Here is a 24,813-nt window from a genome sequence, read left to right as displayed (position 1 = left end):
ACAAAAAACAGGATGTCCCTGTTTTAATTTAGTGTTGGGTTTATAGTCCAGTTAGGGTGGCAGTCAATCAAAGAGATGAAGCCACAATGGCCCCTCTAGCTTTGATGAATCATATGTTGCGAAGTTGGGTAGAGTTAATGTAAATTGGAAGACAGGATATCAGAAATTTGGTGTTTGTAAAATTGTAAAAGGAGGGATAGCATTGCATAGTCCCTTTAAAAGATGATGTTTTGTCAGTGCTTCAAGTTAAAATGGATGTCTGTGAGCAGCTTCAAAGTTTGCACCAACATTCATTTCGAAAGGTCCTATTGTTAGCAGGCAAAGTGGCAGATTTTGTTTATCAAGACAACAGGTTTTGAATTTAGCCAATCAATTTCAACCAGGCACAGAGATACCAAAAAGCTATTAAATTTAAATTTAATGGTGTCGACAACATAGGATGAATCCTATTTTGAGAAACTGATATGTCATGAAGGGTATAAAAGAAGAGGGCAGCTGGACAAAGACCCCAGAGCTAACAGCTCTCAGCTCACTCTCTCGGGAAATTAGCTCTCATAGTCATCTATGTATTAGAGAAAGTACCATCTAAAAACAAGTCACTAATGCTAGAAAAAGACGTCCCTGACAGAAGAATCAGAGGAAATTCAAATGGTTCAGATGAAGCGATGGAGAGTTACAGATCAGTTAGGAAGGATTTAAAGAGAGAGTTAAGAAGAGCAAAGAGAGGACACAAGCAGTCTTTAGCAAATAGAATAAAGGAGAACCCTAAAGCTTTCTATAGGTATGTGAGGAATAAAAGGACAATTAGGGTAGAAATAGGGCCAATCAAAAACAAGTGGGAAGTTGAGTGTGGATCCTGTGGAGATCGGAGAGGTGGTAGACGAACATTTCTCATTGGTTTTCACTCAGGAAAAGGAGAATATTGTAGAGAAAAAGAATGAGGTACGAGATATTAGATTAGAAAGGATCGAGGTTAGTTACAAACAGATGTTATCAATTTTAGAAGGAGTGAAAGTAGACAAGTCCCCTGGGCTGGTTGAGATTTATCAGAGGATTCTCTGGGAAGCAGGTAGGAGGTGTTGGAGCCAGAGGCTTTGATCTTTGAGTCGTCATTGTCTACAGGTTTGGTACCAGAGGACTAGAGGATTGTAAATATGGTGCCCTTGTTCAAGCAAGGCAGTAGAGATGACCCAGATAATTATAGACCAGTGAGCCTTACTTCTGTTGTACAAAAGGTTTTGGAAAGGATTATAAGAGATAAGATTTATAATCATCTATCAAGCAACAATTTGATTTCAGATAGTCAACATGGTTTTGTCAAGGGCAGGTCGTGTCTCACAAACCTCACTGAGTTTTTTGAGAAGGTGACCAAGCATGTAGATGAGGGTAGCGCAGTTGACGTGGTATATATGGATTTCAGTAAAGCCTTTGATAAGGTTCCACATGGTAGGCATGGTAGAAAATGCAGAGGCATGGAATTGAGGGTGATTTAGCAGTTTGGATTAGAAACTGGCTTTCTGAAAGAAGGCAGCAAGCGGTGGTTGATGGAAAATATTCAGCCTGGAGCCCAGTTACTAGTGGTGTGCCACAAGGGTCTGTTTTGGGTCCACTGCTGTTTGTTATTTTTATAAATGACTTAGACGCAGGCATAGGTGGATGGATTAGTAAATTTGAAGATTACACTATAGTCGATGGAGTAGTGGATAGTGTGGAAGAATATTACAGGTTGCAGGGGCACTTGGAGAAACTGCAGAATTGGGCCGAAAGGTGGCAAATGGAGTTCAATGCAGCTAAATGTGAGGTGATGCACTTTGGGAAGAATAACAGGAAGGCAGAATACTGGGTCAATGGAAAGATTCTTGGTAGTGTGGATGCGCAGAGGGATCTTGGAGTCCACGTACATAGATCCCTGAAAGTTGCCACCCAGGTGCATAGTGCTGTTAAAGCGGCATACAGTGTTAGGTTTCATTGGCAGAGGGATTGAGTTCCGGAGCCGCAATATCATGCGGCAACTATACAAAACACTGGTGCGGCCACACTTGGAATATTGCGTACAGTTCTGGTCCCCATATTTCGTGAAGGATGTGGAAGCATTGGAAAAGGTGCAGATGAGATTTACCAGGATGTTGCCTGGTCTGGAGGGAAGGTTTTATGAGGAAAGGCTGAGTGTCTTGGGCAAGAAGAAAGCTAAGAGGGGATTTGTTGGAGACATACAAGATGATCAGAGGATTAGATAGGGTAGATAGTGAAAGTCTTTTTCCAAGGATGATGATGTCAGCATGTACGAGGGGGCATTACTACAAATTGAGGGGTGATAGATTTAAGACAGATGCCAGAGACAGGTTCTTTACTGAGAGAGTGGTATGGGCGTGGAATGCCCTACCTGCTAATGTAGTCAACTCAGCCACATTAGGGAGATTTAAACAATCCTTAGATAAGCACATGGATGATCGTGGGATAGTGTAGGGGGACGAGCTGAGAATAGTTCACAGGTCGGCGCAACATCGAGGGCCGAAGGGTCTGTTCTGCGCTGCCTGTTCTATATGTTCTATGAAGTGTTCCTGACAGAGGACTCGATGGGAGAAGGCACAGAACATTCCAGAAGACACAATCTGGCTGTAATTTCGACAGATTTAATTCTAATTTTTTGTACATGAATGGGCTTGTGTTTATTGGAACAGCATACCGTTAGAATCTTGTTTTACTCGGGAATAGTTAGTAGGTAGAAGGGACTTATTCGATTTGTTAGTATTCTAATTAATTTGTTCACTGTTAGAATTAGATAAGTAAATTGTTACTTGTTGATTTTAAATTGAATGTTAGGGATTTACTTTTACTTAACCACTAGAAATTGCTGAAAGGCAGATTACACCACTTTTCACACTCCTCTTATAAATTATGGGGAGAGGTGCTCCTCTTTAGGTGTTTCTGTTTTAGTTCTCACAGTGGGGGGATGGGGTCAACCTTTGCCTTATAACACATAAAACTGCAAAAATAGAAGAAAGTTTCATTCAGAACTTGCGATCCTTCGAAGGATAGCTTTTAAACACAGATCAATTAAATTATGTGCTTAAAAACACAGAAAATGAGCCAAAGAGAAAGGGTTTCTATTCATTTCTGGGACTTAAAATTACAACTATCTGCAACCACAGAATATGCCAAAAGAAACACTGGTGTGATAGTAATTCAACACAAAGTATAGCATTCCTTTTAATTAGTACATGCTTCTAAATAGGATGGAATTTAGCCACACATTATTCAATAGTGTGAGTGATGAGTAAGTGTGGGACACAATTACTGTAACCCAATGTTTCCTTGAACAGTATTTTCATGGATTGTAATGCAAGGTTTACACTTGTTGGAACTACAAACCATCTTCTGCCCCTTACCTTCTTCTTCTGCTCTTCTGTAGCTTTAATGACTCCTGGGTCTGACTTCCACGACTTTCCAAAATTGTAGAAAAGTCCTACACTATTGACAAGAAATGGGAGGTGAACTGACAGAACAGGGAGATGTTCTTTTGGTGTTAAGGAATTAAAGGCTTAGAGACCAAAGTCTAGAACTGTAAGGTTTATGATTAGATTAAATTAGATTACTTACAGTGTGGAAACAGGCCCTTCGGCCCAACAAGTCCACACCGACCCGCCGAAGCGCAACCCACCCAGACCCATTCTCCTACATTTACCCCTTCACCTAACACTACGGGAAATTTAGCATGGCCAATTCACCTAACCTGCACGTTTTTGGACTGTGGGAGGAAACCGGAGCACCCGGAGGAAACCCACACAGACACGGGGAGAATGTGCAAACTCCACACAGTCAGTCGCTTGAGGCGGGAATTGAACCTGGGTCTCTGGCGCTGTGAGGCAGCAGTGCTAACCACTGTGCCACCCTGCCGCCCACCTTATCCTTCCTTTCCATGACATTGAAGCTTTACAATAGTTAGTTCTATAATTTGTGCTTCCAAAATGTTCAATACGTATCAGTAAACTTCTCACAGTCAAGTAGGAGACACCTCATCTGGACTGAGACATAGCCCAAATGAGTTTGTAGTTTAGGGATTTGGGAAGCAGCATGGAAACTCAGTGCAGAGTAAAAACTTTTTGCTTGTGTTTTTTGGCTCTTAGCTTGTGATTTTTTTTTTAAACAGAATAAATTGAAGCCGAAGATCAGGGGGCCAGCACAAGGAAGTGACACAATAGGTAAACCATAAGATCAGTGCTTGGTGATAGCTATTAATTTGACTATCTTTTCTAGGTTACTTTCAGTTTGAAGGTAAATGAGGGAAACATTTACAGATAATAAACTAAAAGACAAGTACAAATGTTTTTAAAATCAAATTAAGAACAAAGTTAACAAAACTGAGCTGCAGGGCCTGGTGATGTGTTGTACCCGCATGATGTGGGAGCTGTTGGATCCCATTGTGGTTCATGGTGACCACATCTGTAATAAGTGTTGGTTGCTTGAGAAACTCCAGCTCAGAGTTGATGAGTTGGATTCTGGGCTTCAAACACTGCCATACATTAGGGAAGGGGAGGAGTTACCTGGACACTGTTTCAGGAGGCAGTTACATCCCTTAGGTTAAAGGCATCGAACTCAGTCAGTGGTCAGGGTCAGGGGAGTGTGACTATGAGCGAGGCAGGTAAAGGGATCCAGGAGGTGATGCTGAAGGAGCCTCAGCCTTGAGTTTGTCTTAACAGGCTTGAGATTCTTGCTCCCTGTGTGGATGAGAGCAGGGGGCTGTAAGGCTGATGAGCAAACTGACCATAGCACAATGGTACAGGGAACCATTCAAGGGTAGGAGAAAAGAGAAATGTCGTGGTAATCAGGACTTGTATAGTCAGGGGGATAGATACTGCTCCCCATGACCAGGATTGAGAATACTGAGAGTTGTGTTGCCTGCCTGGTGCCCAGGTTTAGGATAGCTCACCTGGGCTGCAGAGGAATGTTTAGTGGGAAGGCAAAGATCCAGTTGTCAGGGTCCAAGTAGGTACCAATGATATCAGTAGAAAAAGGAAAGAGGCCTGGCTGAGGGAATATGAGCAGCTAAGGGCTAAATTAGAAAGCAAAGTCAAAAAGGTAATACTCTCTGGACTAGATTTGTGCCACAATCAAATTGAAACAGGGTCAACAAGCTTCAAGAGGAAAACATGTGGGTCAAAGATTGGTGTGGGAGAAACAGGTACAAGTTCATGGGACATTGGCATCAGTATGGGGGAAGGAGGGATTGGCTCTACCCGAATCATGCTGGGACCAGAGTTTTGGCAAATCATTTACCTTGGGCTGTGGATTGGGCATTAAACTAAACAGTGGGGGAGGTGTGTTCAATTGCAATTATGGAAAATGATGGAAAGCGTTAAAGGAGGAAGAGCTCAGCAGAGGTGATTCAAGTTTCCCAAACAAGTAATAGTAAAGTGAGTGGGGAGTTTCGTGCCTGACAAATCTGTCAGAATTCTTTGAGGAGGAAGCAAACAAGTTACACAAAGGACAGTCGGCGGATGTCATCTATTTACATTTCCAGAAGGTGCTACACAGGAGGCTGCAAAATAAGGTAAGAGCCCATGATGTTGTGGGTGGCACGGTGGCACAGTGGTTAGCACTGCTGCCTCACAGCGCCTGAGACCCGGGTTCAATTCCCGCCTCAGGCGACTGACTGTGTGGAGTTTGCACATTCTCCCCGTGTCTGCGTGGGTTTCCTCCGGGTGTTCCGGTTTCCTCCCACAGTCCAAAGATGTGCAGGTCAGGTGAATTGGCCATGGTAAATTGCCCGGAGTGTTAGGTAAGGGGTAAATGTAGGGGTATGGGTGGGTTGCGCTTCGGCGGGTCGGTGTGGACATGTTGGGCCGAAGGGCCTGTTTCCACACTGTAATGTAATCTAATCTAAAAAAATCTAATCTAATCTAATGTTAGGGTCAAAGGTACTGTTGTGGATAGAGGATTGGTTGACTGGCAGAAGGCAGACAGTTGGGATAAAGGGGCCTTTTTATGGATGGCAGCCAGTGACCAGTGGAATTCCATAGGGATCAGTGTTGGGACCACAACTATTCACATTATACATTAACGATCTGGACAAAGGAACTGAGGGCGCTGTTGCTAAATTTGCAGATGACACAAAGATAAGTGGAGGGACGAGTAGTATTGCGGGAGCAGAGATACTGCAGAAGGGCTTGGACAGGCTGGGAGAGTGGGCAAAGTAGTGACAAATGGAAGAGAATGTGGGCAAGTGAGAGATTATGCACTTTGGTCAGATGAATAGAAGTGTACACTATTTTGTAAATGGGGAAAGGCTTCGGAAACCTGAAGCACAAAGGGATTTTGCAATCTCCAGTTCTCTTAATGTTAACATGCAGGTTCGGTTGGCAGTTAGGAAGGTAAATGCAATGTTAGTACTCATTTCAAAAGGTCGAGAATACAAGAGCAGAGATGTACTGCTGGGGTGGTACAAAGCTCTGGTCAGACTGCATTTGGATTGTTGTGAGCAGTTTGGGCTCAGTATTTAAGGAAAGATTGCTGGAGTTGGAGAGAATCCAGAGGTTGAAAAGAATGAACCTGGGGATCAAGGGCTTGTCATATGATGAGCGGTTGAGGACTCTGGGTCAGTACTTGGACTTTAGAATCATCCATTCATAACACAAGACAGAATACCAAACCCAAAAGAGCTGGATAAATGCATCTTCCTAATTGGTACTTGACGAATCGCCACCTCCCCACCAACACCACCACCAAGCTTCACCAAGTGAGAAACTCATGGGAAAGGAATAATCAGAGAGACTTGAAAAGGATATCAGACCACAACCAAAAGAACCATGTAGCATACATCCAGAATTTGGTTGCCAGATAAATTCCAAGAGGCAGCGCACTGTGCATAGAGTGATCAAAGAATGATCTGAAAGAAACAATAATGTTATTACAATTCATGCTGTTCTTGCCTTCACTGCTATCACTGTCTCCAGATTCTCATGTACAATGACAATGGGTTAAATAAGTGTACTTTTTGCTGTGTTTTGTTTACAATCTGAGAGCTGTTGTCCTACCCACACTGATTGGAATCACAGATTGGTCACAACTCAGAAGAAGGCATTTGTCAGCTCAAACCTGGATGTTGCTCAGTGAGTGTGCATTTGGACTTGGACTACTTTAGTAACTGAGGAATGACAAATGGTGCTGTATATTGTACAATCACCCATTTCTGACTTTATGATGGAGGGAAGGTCATTGATGAAGCAGCTGAAGACCGAGGACACTACCCTGAGGAATTGCTGTAGATGTGTCAGGGAGCCGAGATCACTAATTTCCAACAACCACAACCATCTTCCTTCGTGTCAGTTACGACTCCAACCAGCCGATTGTTTTCCTCTGAGTCTCCTTGATTCCAGTTTTGCCAGGGTTCCTTGATGCCACACACAGTCACATGCTGCCTTGATGTCAAGGGCAATAAGTCTAAACTCTCTGACAGTGTTTGATCACAAGTCCCTCAGATATATTTTAGGACAACAGATCACTAATTACAGTTCTGAGGAAGGGTCACGCTACCAAAACATTAACTCCGACTTCTGTCCACAGATTCTTCCAGAGCCGCTGAGCTTTTCCAGCAATTTCTATTTTTGTCACTATTTACACCACTGTATGAAAGGGGTACTTTAACAGTGTATGTTTTTCATTCTGCATTTAAAAGATATAATTCTTAGGATACTTGTACTAACTGATGACTCAAAGGATAAATATACCATGTGATTAGTGCAGAACTCAACATAATTTACTGTCTTTTCCTAAAGTTCTACACAAAATACATGACACATATCATAATTGATATATAGAATGGATTGTAATCAACTTGAATATAAATATCAGACTGAACTTAAGAACAGCAATATGTTTACAGAGCAATATGGAAAATTGACTGAACAGGAAATAAAAGTCTCAAATTGAGAACTTTCACTTCCATCACTTACTTTGACAGGAACTGTACCATTGCCCAGACTCCACCGTACATCAGTCCCTTTATTAGCCAGGAATCAATGTCAAGGTCAGCTATGAATCCCATCAACCAGATCACTAAAAATGGAGTCCCCAGCATCACCTTTTGACGAAATTCCTGTTGCAAAGAAAAATGCAGTAAAATTTGATAATAAGAGAAAACAAATTTTTTTTTAAATTCCAAGAAAAATTCCAAACTCAGTAAAGTCAACCCTTGTTTTTCAGTGGTACAATAATGAATATACAAATGAACAGGTGAAGGCATTCAACAAAATACTTGCTGCGTGTGTCCAAGTCACTAAATGCACTCTGTCTCATCCATGTTCAGTTCAATCAAAAGATAAGTGTCATCTTTCCAACTCCATGATGCAAATATGAAAATATTACTGTCTTACATGCAATCAGTCCCATTTACAAATTTGCATTGTCCCTCTTGTATAGGCGGGGAGAAAGTGAGGTCTGCAGATGCTGGAGATCAAAGTTGAAACTTTATTGCTGGAACAGCACAGCAGGTCAGGCAGCATCCAGGGAACAGGAGATTCGACGTTTCGGGCACAGGCCCTTCTTCATTCCTGAAGAAGGGCCTGTGCCCGAAACGTCGAATCTCCTGTTCCCTGGATGCTGCCTGACCTGCTGTGCTGTTCCAGCAATAAAGTTTCAACCTCTTGTATAGGCCACTAACCAAAGATTAATCATGACTATAAGGTGTAAATGAAACTTTCATCCATTTCTTGATCAGTTTATTTTGAACTACCAAACCTCTAAGTAAATGCTAAAAGCTCTTAAAACATAATTTTGGGAATGTAGGGATGCTTTTTAGTTGGATCCATAGCAACAGGGGGCCAAGTCTAGCCTGAACAACAGCAAGCCTTTACAATGGCCCTCAGCTGTCCCTGGGTTAGGAGCAGATAAAGACTAAAGAACAAAGCTGCAGGAGAAACAATTTATGTGGTCTGCTTGCTGGATCTTCTCCTGGGCACTATGATGTGCGTTAAACCATAAATCACTGCCCAAGTTCACTGCCACAGTTCACCTGAGAATTTAATAAACTTGTTCTGACTTTATCTCATTAACTAGTCTCCTGGTAGAACTTTTTGCCAGTTTGCCTTCATAACAATTAGTGGTTCAGAACTTTCCAAACCAACAATGATATTTCAAAAAATAAGTCATTGGATGTAAAATACTTTGTGATGTTCTGAGGTCATGAAAGGTGCAATTAATCAGCAAGTTATTACTTCCTCCTTTTCATCTCGCTCACCTTGTCTGCCTTCAGCCTTTTTAGGAATGAAGGACTGTCAAAGCCTTTTGCTTGCCTTGCTTCTTGTAAATGGTTAATCATCCAAACATTTTTCCTCTGTTTAGCAAGATCTAATGGTGTTTCACCCTGTGAAAACAGAAAGTGTAGGCAGAAACAAAAACTGGAGTTTCACAGCACTTGCTTGTAAATTGGATGACTTTCCAGTTGTCAATAAACTTGAAATAAGAAAGAGGATCAGGGTTAGTCTATTTAGCCCCTCTGGTCACCTTTGCCATTCAATAAGATCATGATTGAACGATCATTTCAACTTCACCTTCCTGCTTGCCCCCATTACCTGTGACTCCCTTGCAGATCAAAAATCTGAATATATCAAATGACTATGAATGCTGAGGTATAGAATTTCATAAACAATGGATTTTTTTTTTCCCAATTCACTCGTGGAATGTTGGTGTCACTGCTGGCATTTATTCCCCAACTCTCGCTGCCCTTGAACCAAGTGGATTTCTAGGCCATTTCAGAGGACAGTTGAGTGTCAACCATATTGCTGTAGGTCTGAAGTCACGTGTCAGCCAGACATGATAAACATAGCAGTTTTTGTTCTCTCAAGGACATTATTCAGCCAGATGGATTTTTCTGACTATTGACAATGGTTTCATGTTGTTGTGGTCCTGTTCGCCGAGCTGGGAATTTGTGTTGCAGATGTTTCGTCCCCTGTCTAGGTGACATCCTCAGTGCTTGGGAGCCTCCTGTGAAGCTTCTGTATTGTTCCCTCCGGCATTTATAGTGGTTTGTCTCTGCTGCTTCCGGTTGTCAGTTCCAGCTGTCCGCTGCAGTGGCCGGTATATTGGGTCCAGGTCGATGTGTTTGTTGATAGAATCTGTGGATGAGTGCCATGCTTCTAGGAATTCCTTGGTTGTTCTCTGTTTGGCTATAATAGTAGTGTTGTCCCAGTCAAACTCATGTTGCCTGTCATCTGCGTGTGTGGCTACTAAGGATAGCTGGTCGTGTCATTTCGTAGCTAGTTGGCATTCATGGATACGGATTGTTAGCTGTCTTCCTGTTTGTGCTATGTCGTGTTTTGTGCAGTCCTCGCATGGGATTTTGTACACTACGTTGGTTTTGCTCATGCTGGGTATCGGATCCTTCGTTTTGGTGAGTTGTTGTCTGAGTGGCTGTTGGTTTGTGTGCTGTTATGAGTCCTAGTGGTCGTAGTAGTCTGGCTGTCAGTTCAGAAATGTTCTTGATGTATGGTAACATGGCTAGTCCTTTGGGTTGTGGCATGTCCTCATTCCGTTGTCCTTCCCTTAGGCATCTGTTGATGAAATTGCGGGGGTATCCGTTTTTGGCGAATACATTGTAGAGGTGTTCTTCTTCCTCTTTTTGCAGTTCTGGTGTACTGCAGTGTGTTGTGGCCCTTTTGATTGTAAATTCAACCCAAACTCTGGGTCAGATATGTGGATGACACCTTTGTAATCATTAAAAACACAGAAGTAGAAAACATACACCGGATCATCAACGCCACACTCACAGGAATCCGATTCACTAGAGAGGAAGAAAAGGACAACCAACTCCCATTCCTAGACGTGATGGTACAGAGAACACCAAACGGAGAATTCACCACAAAGGTATACAGGAAAGCCACACACACAGACCAAGTCCTGAACTACGAAAGCAACCACCCCAACACATACAAAAGAAGTTGCATCAAGACACTGTTCAAAAGGATCACAACACACTGCAGCACACCAGAACTGCAAAAAGAGCCTGAACAACAGCAAGACCCTCTATAATGTATTCGCCAAAAACGGATACCCCCGCAATTTCATCAACAGATGCCTAAGGGAAAGACAACGGAATGAAGACATGCCACAACCCAAAGGACTAGCCACACTACCATACATCAAAAACATTTCTGAACTGACAGCCAGACTACTGCGACCACTAGGACTTATAACAGCACACAAACCAACAGCCACTCTCAGACAACAACTCGCCAGGACAAAGGACCCGATACCCAGCATGAGCAAAACCAACATAGTGTACAAAATCCCATGCGAGGACTGCACAAAACACTACACAGGACAAACAGGAAGAGAGCCAACGATCCGCATCCATGAACACCAACTAGCCACGAAACGACACGAACAGCTATCCTTAGTAGCCACACATGCAGATGACAGGCAACATGAGTTAGACTGGGACAACACTACTAAATTAGGACAAGCCAAACAGAGAACAGCCAGGGAATTCCTAGAGGCATGGCACTCATCCACAGATTCTATCAAAAAAAACATTGACCCGGACCCAACATACCAGCCACTGCAGCAGGCAGCTGGAACTGACAACCGGAAGTGGCAGAGACAAACCACGATAAATGCCGGAGGAAAGATCACAGAAGCGCTTCACAGGAGGCTCCCAAGCACTGAAGATGTCACCTAGACAGAGGGCGAAACGTCTGCAACACAAATTCCCAGCTCGGCCAACAGAACCACAACAACGAGCACCTAAGCTACAAATCTTCTCACAAACTTTGAACAATGGTTTCATGGTCATCAGTAGATTCTTAATTCCAGATTTTTGTTTCATTAAATCAAACTCAAATTCTACCACCTACTGGGGCAGGATTTGAACCTGGTTTCCCAGATCATGACCTGAGTTTCGAGAGTAATACGTTAGCAATAATGTCACTAGGCCATCGCCCCCCCCTAAAAACATGGTTTCACAGCTTAAGTAGGAGACCAAGAACACAAAACATTCCAGCGCAGTACAGGCTCTTCAGCCCTCAATATTCCGCCAACCTGTGGAATCAATCTGAAGCCCATCTAACCTACACTATTCCATTCCTGTCCAAATGTCCATCCAATGATCATTTGAATATCTTAAAGAGGCAAGTCTACGACTGTTGCAGGCAGTGTGTTCCACACCTCTACTACTCTCGAAGTAAAGAAACTACCCCTGATGTCAGTCCTATATCTTTCAGCCCTCAATTTAAAGCTACATTCCCTCATGCTAGCCATCACTATCCGAAGAAAAAAGGTTCTCACTGTCCACCCTATCTAACCCTCTGATTATCTTATACGTCTCAATTAAGTCACCTCTCAACCTCCTTCTCTCGAAACAAAACAGCCTCAAGACCCTCAGCCCTTGCTCATAAGACCGTCCCTCCAAACCAGGCAACATCTGAATAAATCACCTCTGAACTCTTTGCAAAGCTTCCACATCCTTCCGATAACGCGGTGACCAGAAATGAACACAATACTCCAAATGTGGCTGCACCAGAGTTTTGTACAACTGCAATATGATCTTGTGGCTTCAAAACTCAATCCCTTTACCAATAAATGCGAACACACCATATGCCTTCTTAATAACCCTATCAACCTGGGTGGGAATTTTCAGGGATCTGTGCACAAGGACACCAAGATCTCTCTACTCATCTACACTACCAAGAATCTTACTATTAGCCCACTACTCTGCATTCCTGTTACTCCTTACAAAGTGAATCACCTCACACTTTTCCACATTAAACTCCATTTGTCAGCTCTCAGCCCAGTTCTGCAGCTTATCTATGTGGTTACAGAGGGACAACATCCTTCTGCACTATCCACAACTACACCGACCTTCATGCCATCCACAAATTTACTAACCCATCCTTCTCTGCCCTCATCTAGGTCATTTATACAAATGACAAACAGCAGTGGACCCAAAACAGATCCTTGCGGTACACCACCAGTAACTGAACTCCAGGATGAACATTTCCCATCAACCACCACCCTCTGTCTTCTTTCAGCTAGCTAATTTCTGATCCAAACTGCGAAATCACCCTCAATCCCATGCCTCCGTATTTCGTGCAATAGTCTACCATGGGGAACCTTATTAAATGCTGAAAATGTGTTGCTGGAAAAGCGCAGCAGATCAGGCAGCATCCAGGGAACAGGAGAATCGACGTTTCGGGCACAAGCCCTTCTTCAGGAACCTTATTAAATGCCTTACTGAAATCCATATATACCACATGAGGCTTTACCCTCATCTACATGTTTGGTCACCTTTTCAAAGAACTCAATAAGGTTTGTGAGGCACAACCTACCCTTCACAAAAACGTGTTGACTATCCCTAATCAACTTATTCCTTTCTAGATGATTGTAAATCCTATCTCTTATAACCCTTTCCAACACTTTACCCACAACCGGAGTAAGGCTCACAGGTCTATAATTTCCTGAGTTGTCTCTACTCCCCTCCTCGATCAAGGGAACAACATTTGCTATCCTCCAGTCTTCTGGCACTATTCCTGTAGATAATGACGACACAAAGAACAAAGTCAAAAGCTTGGCGATCTCCTCCTTAGCTTCCCAGACAATCCCAGGATAAATCGCATCTGGACCAGGGGACTTATCTATTTTCAGCCTTTCCAGAATTGATAACACCTTCTCTTTGCGAACGTCAATCCTGTCTAGTCGAGCAGCCTGTATCTCAGTATTCTCCTAATCAACATTGTATTTTTCTCGTGTGAGTACTGACGAAAAATATTCATTTAGCACTACCCCATCTCCTCTGACTCCATGCACAACCTCCCACTTCTTTATATATTTTATGTTCATGGTATGTGATTAGGCCAGCATTTAATGCCCATCCTTAATTGGCAAGCAGCTAATAATCAACTATATTATTGTGGATAAGGAGTCACAGAGGCTAGACGAGGTAAGGATATCAGATTTCCTTCTCTCCAGGATATTAGTCAATCAGATGTGCTTTTATGACAATTGGGAGTGATTAAATGGTCACTATAAAGTGAGCTTTTAATTCCTGATTTTATCAATTTCAAACCTCACCATCTGCCAAGTTGAGATTGGAACCCATCTCCCAGATAGTTGCTTTGGCTCCTGGAATGCAAGTCCAGTGACATTACCACCATGCCAACACTTCCCAATTCTGAAATGGTGTACCCTATTCCCAGAATGTCCCAATAAAAGAAATATCCTCTTAGCATTTACATAGAACATGGAACAGTACAGCACAGAACAGGCCCTTCAGCCCACGATGTTGTGCCGACCACTGATCCTCATGTATACACCCTCAAATTTCTGTGACCAAATGCATGTCCAGTAGTCTCTTAAATGTCCCCAATGACCTTGCTTCCACAACTGCTGCTGGCAACGCATTCCATGCTCTCACAACCCGCCTCTGACATCCCCTCTATACCTTCCTCCAACCAGCTGAAAACTATGATCCCCCGTGTTAGTCATTTCTGCCCTGGGAAATAGTCTCTGGCTATCGACTCTATCTATACCTCTCATTATCTTGTACCCCTCAATTTGGTCCCCTCTCCTCCTCCTTTTCTTCAATGAAAAAAGTCCGAGCTCAGTCAACCTCTCTTCATAAGATAAGCCCTCCATTCCAGGCAGCATCCTGGTAAACCTCCTCTGAACCCTCTCCAAAGCATCCACATCTTTCCTATAATAGGGCGACCAGAACTGGACACAGTATTCCAAGTGTGGTCTAATCAAAGTTTTATAGAGCTGCAACAAGATCTCACGGCTCTTAAACTCAATCCCCCTGTTAATGAAAGCCAAAACATCATATGCTTTCTTAACAACCCTGTCCACTTGGGTGGCCATTTTAAGGGATCTATGTACCTGCACACCAAGATCCCTCTGTTCCTCCACACTGCCAAGAATCCTATCCTTAATCCTGTACTCAGCTTTCAAATTCGACCTTCCAAAATGCATCACCTCGCATTTATCCAGATTGAACTCCATCTGCCACCTCTCAGCCCATCTCTGCATCCTGTCAATGTCCCGCTGCAGCCGACAACAGCCCTCTATACTGTCAACAACACCTCCAACCTTTGTGTCGTCTGCAAACTTGCTGACCCATCCTTCAATCCCCTCATCCAAGTCATTAATAAAAATTACAAACAGTAGAGGCCCAAGGACAGAGCCTTGTGGAACACCATTCACCACTGACTTCCAGGCAGAATATTATCCTTCTACTACTACTCGCTGTCTTCTGTTGGCCAGCCAATTCTGTATCCAGACAGCTAAGTTCCCCTGTATCCCATTCCTCTTGACCTTCTGAATGAGCCTACCATGGGGAACCTTATCAAATGCCTTGCTGAAGTCCACATACATCAACTTTTCTAGTCACATCCTCAAAGAACTCGATAAGATTTGTGAGGCATGACCTGCCCCTCACAAAGCCCTGTTGACTGCATTTAATCAAGCCATGCTCTTCCAGATGGTCATAAATCCTATCCCTCAGAATCCTTTCTAACACCGTGCAGACGACAGACGTGAGACGTACTGGTCTGTAATTGCCGGGGATTTCCCTATTTCCTTTCTTGAAGAGAGGAATTACATTTGCTTCTCTCCAGTCCTCAGGTACGACTCCAGTGGAGAGCGAAGATGCAAAGATCTTCACAAGTGGCGAAGCAATCACATTTCTCGTTTCCCAAAGCAGCCGAGGACAAATCTGGTCCGGGCTTGGCGAATTGTCAATCTTAATGTTTGACAAAGTTTTCAGCACATCAGCTTCCTCAATCTCTATCCATTCCAGCATGCACACCTGCTCTTCAAAGGTTTCATTCACTACAAAGTTCGTTTCTTTAGTAAAGACAGAAGCAAATAACTCATTTAGGGCTTCCCCTACCTCCTCAGACTCTATACACAAATTCCCTCTGTTATCTCTGATCGGCCCTACTCTTTCTTTGACCATTCTCTTATTCCTCAGAAAAGTGTAAAATGCCTTTGTGTTCTCCCTAATCTGTTCTGCCAAGCCTTTCTCGTGCCCCACCTGGCTCTCCTCAGACCATTTTTAAGCTCCTTCCTTGCCTGCCTGTAATCCTGTAGAGCTGAGCTTGATCCTAGCTTCCTCCACCTTATGTAAGTTACCTTTTTCCTTTTGACGAGAAGCTCCACCTCTCTCGTCATCCAAGGTTCCTTTATCTTACCACTTCTTGCCTGTCTCAGAGGGACATATTTATTCATCACTTGCAACAACTGTTCCTTAAACAGTCTCCACATGTCTATAGTGCCTTTACCAAGGAACAATTGCTCCCAATCCATGCTTCCTAACTCATGTCTAATCGCATCATAATTTTCTCTTCCCCAATTTAATATCCTTCCATTTTGCCTAATCCTCTGCTTCCCCAATACTAAGTAGAATGTGAGGCAGTTGTGGTCACTAGCACCAAAATGCTCTCCCACCACAAGATTTGACACCTGCCCCAGCTAGTTTCCGAGCACCAAGCCTAGAATGGCTTCTCCCCTCGTCGGCCTGTCAACGTACTGAGTTAGAAAACCCTGCTGAACACACCTTACAAAAACAGCTCCAATCAAATCTTCTGCTCGAAGGAGGTTCCAATCAATATTGGGAAAGTTAAAGTCACCCATTACAACAACCCTACTATGTCCACACTTTTCCAAAATCTGCCGACCTATGCTTTCTTCCATCTCCCTGCTGCTATTGGGGTGCCTGTAGTAAACCCCTAACGAGGTGACTGTTCCCTTGTTTCCCTAATTTCCACCCATACTGACTCGGTAGACAGATCTTCCTCGACAATGGAAGCTTCTGTAGCTGTGATACCCTCTCTGATTAGTAGTGCAACACCCCCTCCTCTTTTTCCCCCCCTCCCTATTCTTTTTAAATGCTCTAAACAGTGGAACATCCAGCAAGCATTCCTGCCCCTGAGAAACCCATGTCTGTGTTTTGGCCACAACATCTTAGCACCAGGTACTGATCCATGCTCTAAGTTCGTCACTTTTATTCCTGAAACTCCTTGCGTTAAAGCAAACACACTTTAACTGATCCCTTGGTTCCTTCCCAGGAAAATCCTTCCCACTAGCTGGTCTACCTCTTGCTATTGCCTCATCTGCATCAACTCTCACCTCCGGTATACAGCTCAGGTTCCCCCCCCCTGCCATACTAGTTTAAACCCTCTCAAACTACTCGAGCAAACCTTCCACCCAGGACATTGGTCCCCTTCCAGTTCAGGTGCAACCCGTCCTTCTTGTACAGGTCCCACCTTCCCCAGAAGGTATCGCAATTATCTACATATCTGAAGCCCTCCCTCCTGCACCAGCTGTACAGCCACGTGTTAAGCTGCGCCCGCTCCCTGTTCCTCACCTCGCTATCTCGTGGCACCGGTAGTAAACTAGAAAACACTACTCTGTTCGTCCTGCTTTGCAGTTTCCATCCTAACTCCCTGAAATCACTTTTTATATCCTTGATCCTTTTCTGGCTATATCATTAGTGCCAATATGTAACACGATTTCTGGCTGTTTGCCCTCCCCTTTTAGAACCTTATACACCCGATCGGAGACGTCCCGGACCCTGGCACCAGGGAGGCAACATATCTTCCGGGAATCCCGATCCTGACCACAAAATCTCCTGTCGATTCCCCTAACTATCGAGTCCCCTACTACGAATACTTTTCTATTCTGTCCCCTTCCCTTCTTTGCCACAGTGTCCCTCCTGAGTCTCCTATTTTTCAATAACGTCACCTATTATTTTACTAAATTCCATGATACAGTCTAAACTAGCACATTCTTTCCTCATAAAGCAACCCCACCACAAGGAATCAGCCCAGTTTACCTTCACTGAAGTACCTCTAACAAGTACATATTTTGTTTAATTACTTTATGGGCATGTGGGTGTCACTGGCTGGGCACGTATTGATTGCCCGTCCCTAATTGCCAGTGGGCAATTAAGAATCAACTATATTGCTGTGGGTCTGGAGTCACATGCAGATCACATGCTCAGTCAGCGGGACAGCTGGTTTATGGTACAGACTTTAGCTTTCTGGAGAGTCCACCTTACTGAATACTCAGGTCTGTAAAGAAAACAAAGTTTTGAAAGGGTTGATAGCCAATCACGAGTCTTAAGGTTCTCCAACTTTCAAAACCAGGTTTTCCAATAATTAAGGGCCATAAACTCCATTGTGAACTCCTTGAAAGCTTTGCTTGTTTTTTCTCCAATGTCATTTGATTTTTCAGGAAACAGTAGGTATCTTACAACGCAAATTGAAGTGTTGACATCATTCTTTAACAAAGTAATAGATTAATCTCTTTTCAACCTAGAAAATTACAGTATTTTATAATTTTTCACATCACCCTTAAAATTTTTTAAAAATTATTCATGGGTTCAACATTTGTGCGAAGATTTGTAGCTCAGGTGCTCGTTGTTGTGGTTCTGTTTGCGAACTGAGAATTTGAATTGCAGATGTTTTGTCCCCTGTCTAGGTGACATCCTCAGTGCTTGGGAGCCTCCTGTGAAGCGCTTCTGTGATCTTTCCTCCGGCATTTGTAGTGGTTTGAATCTGCCACTTCCGGTTGTCAGTTCCAGCTGTCCACTGCAGTGGCCGGTATACAGGAAAGCCACACACACAGACCAAGTCCTGAACTACGAAAGCAACCACCCCAACACACAAAAGAAGTTGCATCAAGACACTGTTCAAAAGGGCCACTGCAGTACACCAGAACTGCAAAAAGAGGAAAAAGAACACCTCTACAACGTATTCGCCAAAAACGGATACCCCCGCAATTTCATCAACAGATGCCTAAGGGAAAGACAACGGAATGAGGACATGCCACAACCCAAAGGACTAGCCACACTACCATACATCAAAAACATTTCTGAACTGACAGCCAGACTACTGCGACCACTAGGACTCATAACAGCACACAAACTAACAGCCACTTTCAGACAACAACTCGCCAGAACAAAGGACCCGACACCCAGCATGAGCAAAACCAATGTAGTGTACAAAATCCTATGCAAGGACTGCACAAAACACTACATAGGACAAACAGGAAGACAGCTAACAGTCCGCATCCATGAACACCAACTAGCTACGAAACGACATGACCAGCTATCCTTAGTAGCCACACACGCAGATGACAAGCAACATGAGTTTGACTGGGACAACACTACTATTATAGGACAAGCCAAACAGAGAACAGCCAGGGAATTCCTAGAGGCATGGCACTCATCCACAGATTCTATCAACAAACACATTGACCTGGACCCAATATACCGGCCACTGCAATGGACAGCTGGAACTGACAACCGGAAGCGGCAGATTCAAATCACTACAAATGCCGGAGGAAAGATCACAGAAGCGCTTCACAGGAGGCTCCCAAGCACTGAGGATGTCACCTAGACAGGGGACGAAATGTCTGCAACACAAATTCCCAGCTCAGCGAACAGGACCACAACAATTATTCATGGATTTTGGGTATTGCTGGCTCAGCCAGAGGGCAATTAAAGGTCAACCACATTCCTGCAGGCCTGGAGTAGAATGTGGGCCAGATCACTTAAAGGTGGAAGTTTCCTTCCCTTAAGGACACAAGTGAACCCGAAGGATTTTTCTCTGCATCAACAATGGCTTCATAGACCATCAATAGTCTCTTAGATTCCCGATTTTAATTGAATTTAAATTCCACTATCTGCTATGGCAGGATTTGAAGCTAAGTATCCAGAACATTATCTGGGTCACTGGATTAATCATCTCGCAATCATACCATTAGACCATCATAAACAATATGTATTACTGCAACTCTCCTTCAGTAAGGAGATACACTATGCCAAGCATGGTCTCAACAATGCCCTGCACAGTTGTAACAAAACTTTCTTAGTTTTAAACTCCATTCCATTTACAATCAATGCCAAACGGCTAAGTTATGTTTAACGGGTCATAAGAGCACATAATGTTCTTTTAGCTTGACTTGCAAACATTTTAAATGAAAATAAATTCAGTCATGAGCAAAAGTCCAGTTCAAGAAAAATGGTATCAAAAGTACACACAGAGCAAAATTCTCTCTTTTAGTACTCCTTAACCCTCATTCAGGTTGAATGCAAGATGCTAACCCAAAATTCCAATTGCTCTCAAGTCAATGGAAAAGACCCATAACCCTACTGGGAGCCAGGGCAAGTTATCTTTCATGACCTGGACCAACAACGTATCCATTAATCAACATCACTAAAACGGATCTGGTCATCGTAGCATCGCTGTGTAATATCTTGCTGTGCACAGATGTTTTATATTACAACAGTGAACACATTTCAATGGGATTTAGTTGGTTATAAAGCAATTTGATATGCCCTGCAATTGTAGATGTGTTATTTTTTGGCACAGTACAAGTGTTTGGCACTGACGACTGCAAATATTTAATAGACGCATTCTATTTGATTCAAAACCAAATGCATGACCTAATTTTGCTTAATTATGTTATTTAGCCCACGATACATGAACTTTCATACGTTTGCTGCAGAAATCACTGATTTTCAAACTCTGAATTATTTTCATGATTTATAGGAATAACTTTAAAGAATAAATTCATACCTTAATATTTTGAGCATCTACATTAGCCCCGGCCTCAAGCAGCAGACTGATCACGGTGGTGTTTCCTGCCAGCACTGCCCAGTGTAATGCTGTGTTCTTATGGTACTTGTCTCCTAGACTCACTGACACATTAAATGTGAGCAACAGTCTCGTCGGATCCACACTGAAATGCAGAAAACAACAATAATGTTGCTGGTTCAAACCAGTTGGTGACCAACTCCAGTAAAACAAAATGAGGAAAAATGCCTTCAAAAATGGACAGTCATCATTTTTGTTAATATTTGCAAACAATTTAGGCTGGTGTTTATCAACTATTAAAAACCTTATGTTACAAAAAAAACACTACAAATTTCTCAAACTAACAGTGATACAAAATTTTACACTTTAATTGAGATAATAATATTTGAAATTATAGCTCATTCAATGAAATATGATAGATAAATACAAGACACCACTTCACGATTTTCAGACCACAAACTTAAGACCGACCTAAAGTGGGTCTACTTCTCCCAAGCAATCTGGGAAGAAATGCTGAAGGAAGCTCGTAATGGCAACAAAAAACAAATTCTCATTGTTATTTGCCCCACATCACAGGCATGGGAGCAGCCATTCAGCCTGTTCCATCAAGTAAGGAAAGGGCATTGTCCAGAAAAATGCAAGAAGCAGCAGGGAATAGAAATATAACTGATACAGTGAGGTGAAATAGGGATGCAGGAAATTCTCATGCAAGCACTGTTTCTGTACTGCCAATTGTCTTTGAGGTGCATGTTATTGTGATTAACTCACCTCAACATTGCTAAACTGAAGTGCTCATCTTAAACACATTTGAGGATATGGCTACACATAAGGGTGCAGGGCAATCCAGACCCTGCGACCCTTTATGTTGCGCCAACCTGTGGAACCAATCTGAAGCCTATCTATCCTACACTATTCCATTTTCATTCATAATCTATCCAATGACCATTTAAATGCCCTTAAAGTTCATGAAACTACTACTGTTGCAGGGAGTGCGTTCCATGCGCCTACTACTCTCTGAGTAAAGATACTAGCTCTGACATCTGTCCTAAGTCTATCAATTTGTCCCATCACCATCAGAGGAAAAAGGCTCTTACTGTCCACCCTATCTAACCCTGATTATCTTATACGTCTCAATTAAGAGACCTCTCAACCTCCTTCTCTCGAAACAAAACAGCCTCAAGACCCTCAGCCTTTCATCAGAAGACCCTCCCTCCATACCAAGCAACATCTGACTGAATCTCTTCCACATCCTTCCTGTAATGCGGTGACCAGAACTGAACACAATACTCCAAATGTAGCCGCACCAGACTTTTGTACAGCTGCAATATGACCTTGTGGCTCCAAAACTCAATCCCTCTACCAATAAAAGCTAACACACCATATGCCTTCTTAACAACCCTATCAACCTGAGTGGCAATTTTCAGGGATCTATGAACAAGGATACCAAGATTTCTCTGCTCATCTACATTACCAAGAATCTTACCATTAGCCCAATAGTCTGCAGTCCTGTGCCCCTTCCAAAGTGATATCATCTCACACTTTTCCACATTAAACTCAGTTTGTCACCTCTCAGCCCAGCTCTGCAGTTTATCTCTGTCCCTCTGCACTATCCACAACTACACCGTCCTTCGTGCCATTCACAAATTTTCTAAGCCATCCTTCCATGCTCTCATCCAGGTCATTATAAAAATGATAAGCAGCAGTGGACACAAAACAGATCCTTGCGGTACACCACTAGCAACTGAACTCCAGGATGAACATTTCCCATCAACCACCACCTTTCAGCTAGCCAATTTCTGATCCAAACTGCGAAATCACCCTCAATCCCATGCCTCCGTATTCTGTGCAATAGCCTGCCATGGGGAACTTTATTAAACACCTTCCTGAAATCCATATTCACTACATCAACCGCTTTATCCTCATTGTCCTGTTTGGTCACCTTTCCAAAGAACTCAATAAGGTTTGTGAGGCACGACCTACCCTTCACAAAACTGTGTTAACTATCCCTAATCAACTTATTCCTTACTAGATGATTGTAAATCCTCCCACTTATAACCTTTTCCAATACTTTACCCACAACTGAAGTAAGGCTCACTGCTCTCTATTTACCAGGGTTGTTTCTACTCCCCTTCTTGAAGGGAACAACATTTGCTCTCCTCCAGTCTCTGGTACTATTCCTACAGATAATGACAACAAAGATCAAGGCAAAAGGCTCTGCAATGTCCTCCCTGGCTTCCCAGAGAATCCTAGGACAAATTGCATCCAGACCAGGGCACATATCTATTTTCAAATTTTCCAGAATTGCTAACACCTCCTCCTTGTGAACCTCAATCCCATCTAGTCTTGGAGCCTGTATATCAGTATTCTCCTCGTCAACAATGTCTTTTTCCAGTGTGAATACTGATGAAAAATATTCATTTAGTGCTTCCCTATCTCCTCTGACTCCACGCACAACTTCCCACTACTATCCTTAATTTGCCTGAATCTTACTCGTCATTCTTTTATTCCTGATATACCAACAGAAAGCTTTAACGTTTTCCTTGATCCACCTGCCAACGACTTCTCATGTCCCCTCCTGGCACTTCTTAGCTTTCTCTTTACGTCTTTCTTGGCTAAGTTGTAACCCCCAAGCGCCCTAACTGAGCCTTCATGTCTCATCCTAACATAAGCCTCCTTCTTCCTCTTGACAAGAGTAAACCATGGCTCCCTTGCTCAACCACTTCATCTCTGCCTGACAGGTAAATACTGATCAAGGACCCACAATAGCTGTTCCTTTAATAAGTTCCACATTTCAATTGTGCCCATCCCCTGCAGTTTCCTTCCCCATCCTATGCATCCTAAATCTTGCCTAATTGCATCATAATTGCCTTTCCCCCAGCAATAACTCTTGCCTTGCATTATATACCCATCCCTTTCCATCACTAAAGTAAACATAACTGAACTGTGGTCACTATCACCAAAGTGCTCACCTACCTCAAACTCTAACACCTGGCTGGCTTCATTACCCAAATCCAATGTGGACTCGCCCCTTGTTGACTTGCCGACATATTGTGTCAGGAAACCATCCTGCACACATTGGGTCAAAACTGGCACAGCGAATCAATACAGTAGAGAAACAGTGGAGAATTTACATAATTTAAAAAAAAAACAATGTAAGTTACCATTCTAAGGGAATGGAGGCAAATACAGAGAAATGAAAATTGCATATCATGTATAGTCAATGTTAAAAAAAAACTACTTCAGTAAATGAAACCAAAAATAGAACAATAGTCAAAATGAAATTGAATAACACTGGTTTAACACATAGTATCTGGAGCACTCAAGGCAGAATTGGGTTTAAGCTATTGTCAACTAATCTCAGTCAGGGTGTTCCTTTTTTGAGAGGCTATGGCCAGCACTAGGAAACCCTGGGCCATAAATGAAATAAAAATGGACAGTTACCATTTTTCAAATCTAACACTGCCATCCCTGCAAGAAATATGCAAATCTAGACATTTGCTGAGGTCAAGGCTGAGTTTGGTTTCACCTGTCACGCATGAATAGCTCAGCAGAACTTGCAATCTGGATTCACAGATGAACTGCAACCACATGGACACAGCACCAGAGTATAGCTACCCAGTGCCTAATTCACACAAGATACAGATCCAATGCCCTTTGAAAGGTAGCAGCTGAACACAACAGGGGGCGAAAGAGAATTTCCCAAAACAAGAGATCAATTAGCCGGTTTCTGTGCCAGCTCTTTAATAGAACTTTCTAATTAGAGATTCTTTCCTTCCCACTTTCCTCACCTTTTTTTTGTCCTTTACAAGTACATATCTTATTCCACTTTGGAAGTTATTATTGAATCTGTTTCCAATGTCCTTTCAGACAGTGCACTTCAGATTATAACAACATTTAAATGCAATACCTCAATCACTACTTAGCTAGTAAAAGGTAGGACATGCAAGAATTGAAATCGCTCTAACCTGTGTGTTCTATAAGCTGCCCACATCAATGGTGTCATTCCATTCTGGTCCATCATATCTACATCCTGAAACAAGTGATCAAAATAAATATTTGCAAAGGATAAATCCAAGTACATTTATTAAGTTTCTTTTGTTGCTTGTTAACATCACAGTCAATTTCAGCAACTATAATTTGACATTAAACGCAAATGTGACTTCCCCAAAATAGGGAATAATAGTAAGGGAATCTCCGGAAAACTTTAAACCAAGTTTTGTTAGAA

At 42.7% G+C, this 24,813-nt stretch overlaps 1 protein-coding gene across 3 annotated transcripts in view; it reads right to left on the bottom strand.

Moving 5' to 3' along the window:
* zdhhc17 (zDHHC palmitoyltransferase 17) overlaps positions 1-24,813 on the bottom strand; it is a 150,605-nt gene that overhangs the window by 19,241 nt on the left and 106,551 nt on the right. Inside the window, exons 6-11 of one of the 3 annotated variants that reach the window (XM_043708813.2) lie at positions 24,554-24,618; positions 20,571-20,733; positions 9,236-9,361; positions 7,953-8,095; positions 6,786-6,886; positions 3,390-3,514 (exon numbers count right to left, since the gene is read on the bottom strand). In XM_043708813.2, the coding sequence (XP_043564748.2) occupies positions 3,390-3,514; positions 6,786-6,886; positions 7,953-8,095; positions 9,236-9,361; positions 20,571-20,733; positions 24,554-24,618 (723 nt within the window). The remainder of the gene's footprint in view (positions 1-3,389; positions 3,515-6,785; positions 6,887-7,952; positions 8,096-9,235; positions 9,362-20,570; positions 20,734-24,553; positions 24,619-24,813) is intronic. The other 2 variants (XM_087996951.1, XM_087996952.1) reach the window with 2 other exon arrangements.

The sequence above is a fragment of the Chiloscyllium plagiosum genome, unplaced genomic scaffold (genome assembly GCF_037043375.1).
Source record: "Chiloscyllium plagiosum isolate Xiang-an unplaced genomic scaffold, Cpla_swu_hap1 HiC_scaffold_19, whole genome shotgun sequence".
Lineage (NCBI taxonomy): Eukaryota > Metazoa > Chordata > Chondrichthyes > Orectolobiformes > Hemiscylliidae > Chiloscyllium > Chiloscyllium plagiosum.
Note: the sequence above shows the minus strand (reverse complement) of the source record. Positions and strands in the feature narration are given on the sequence as shown.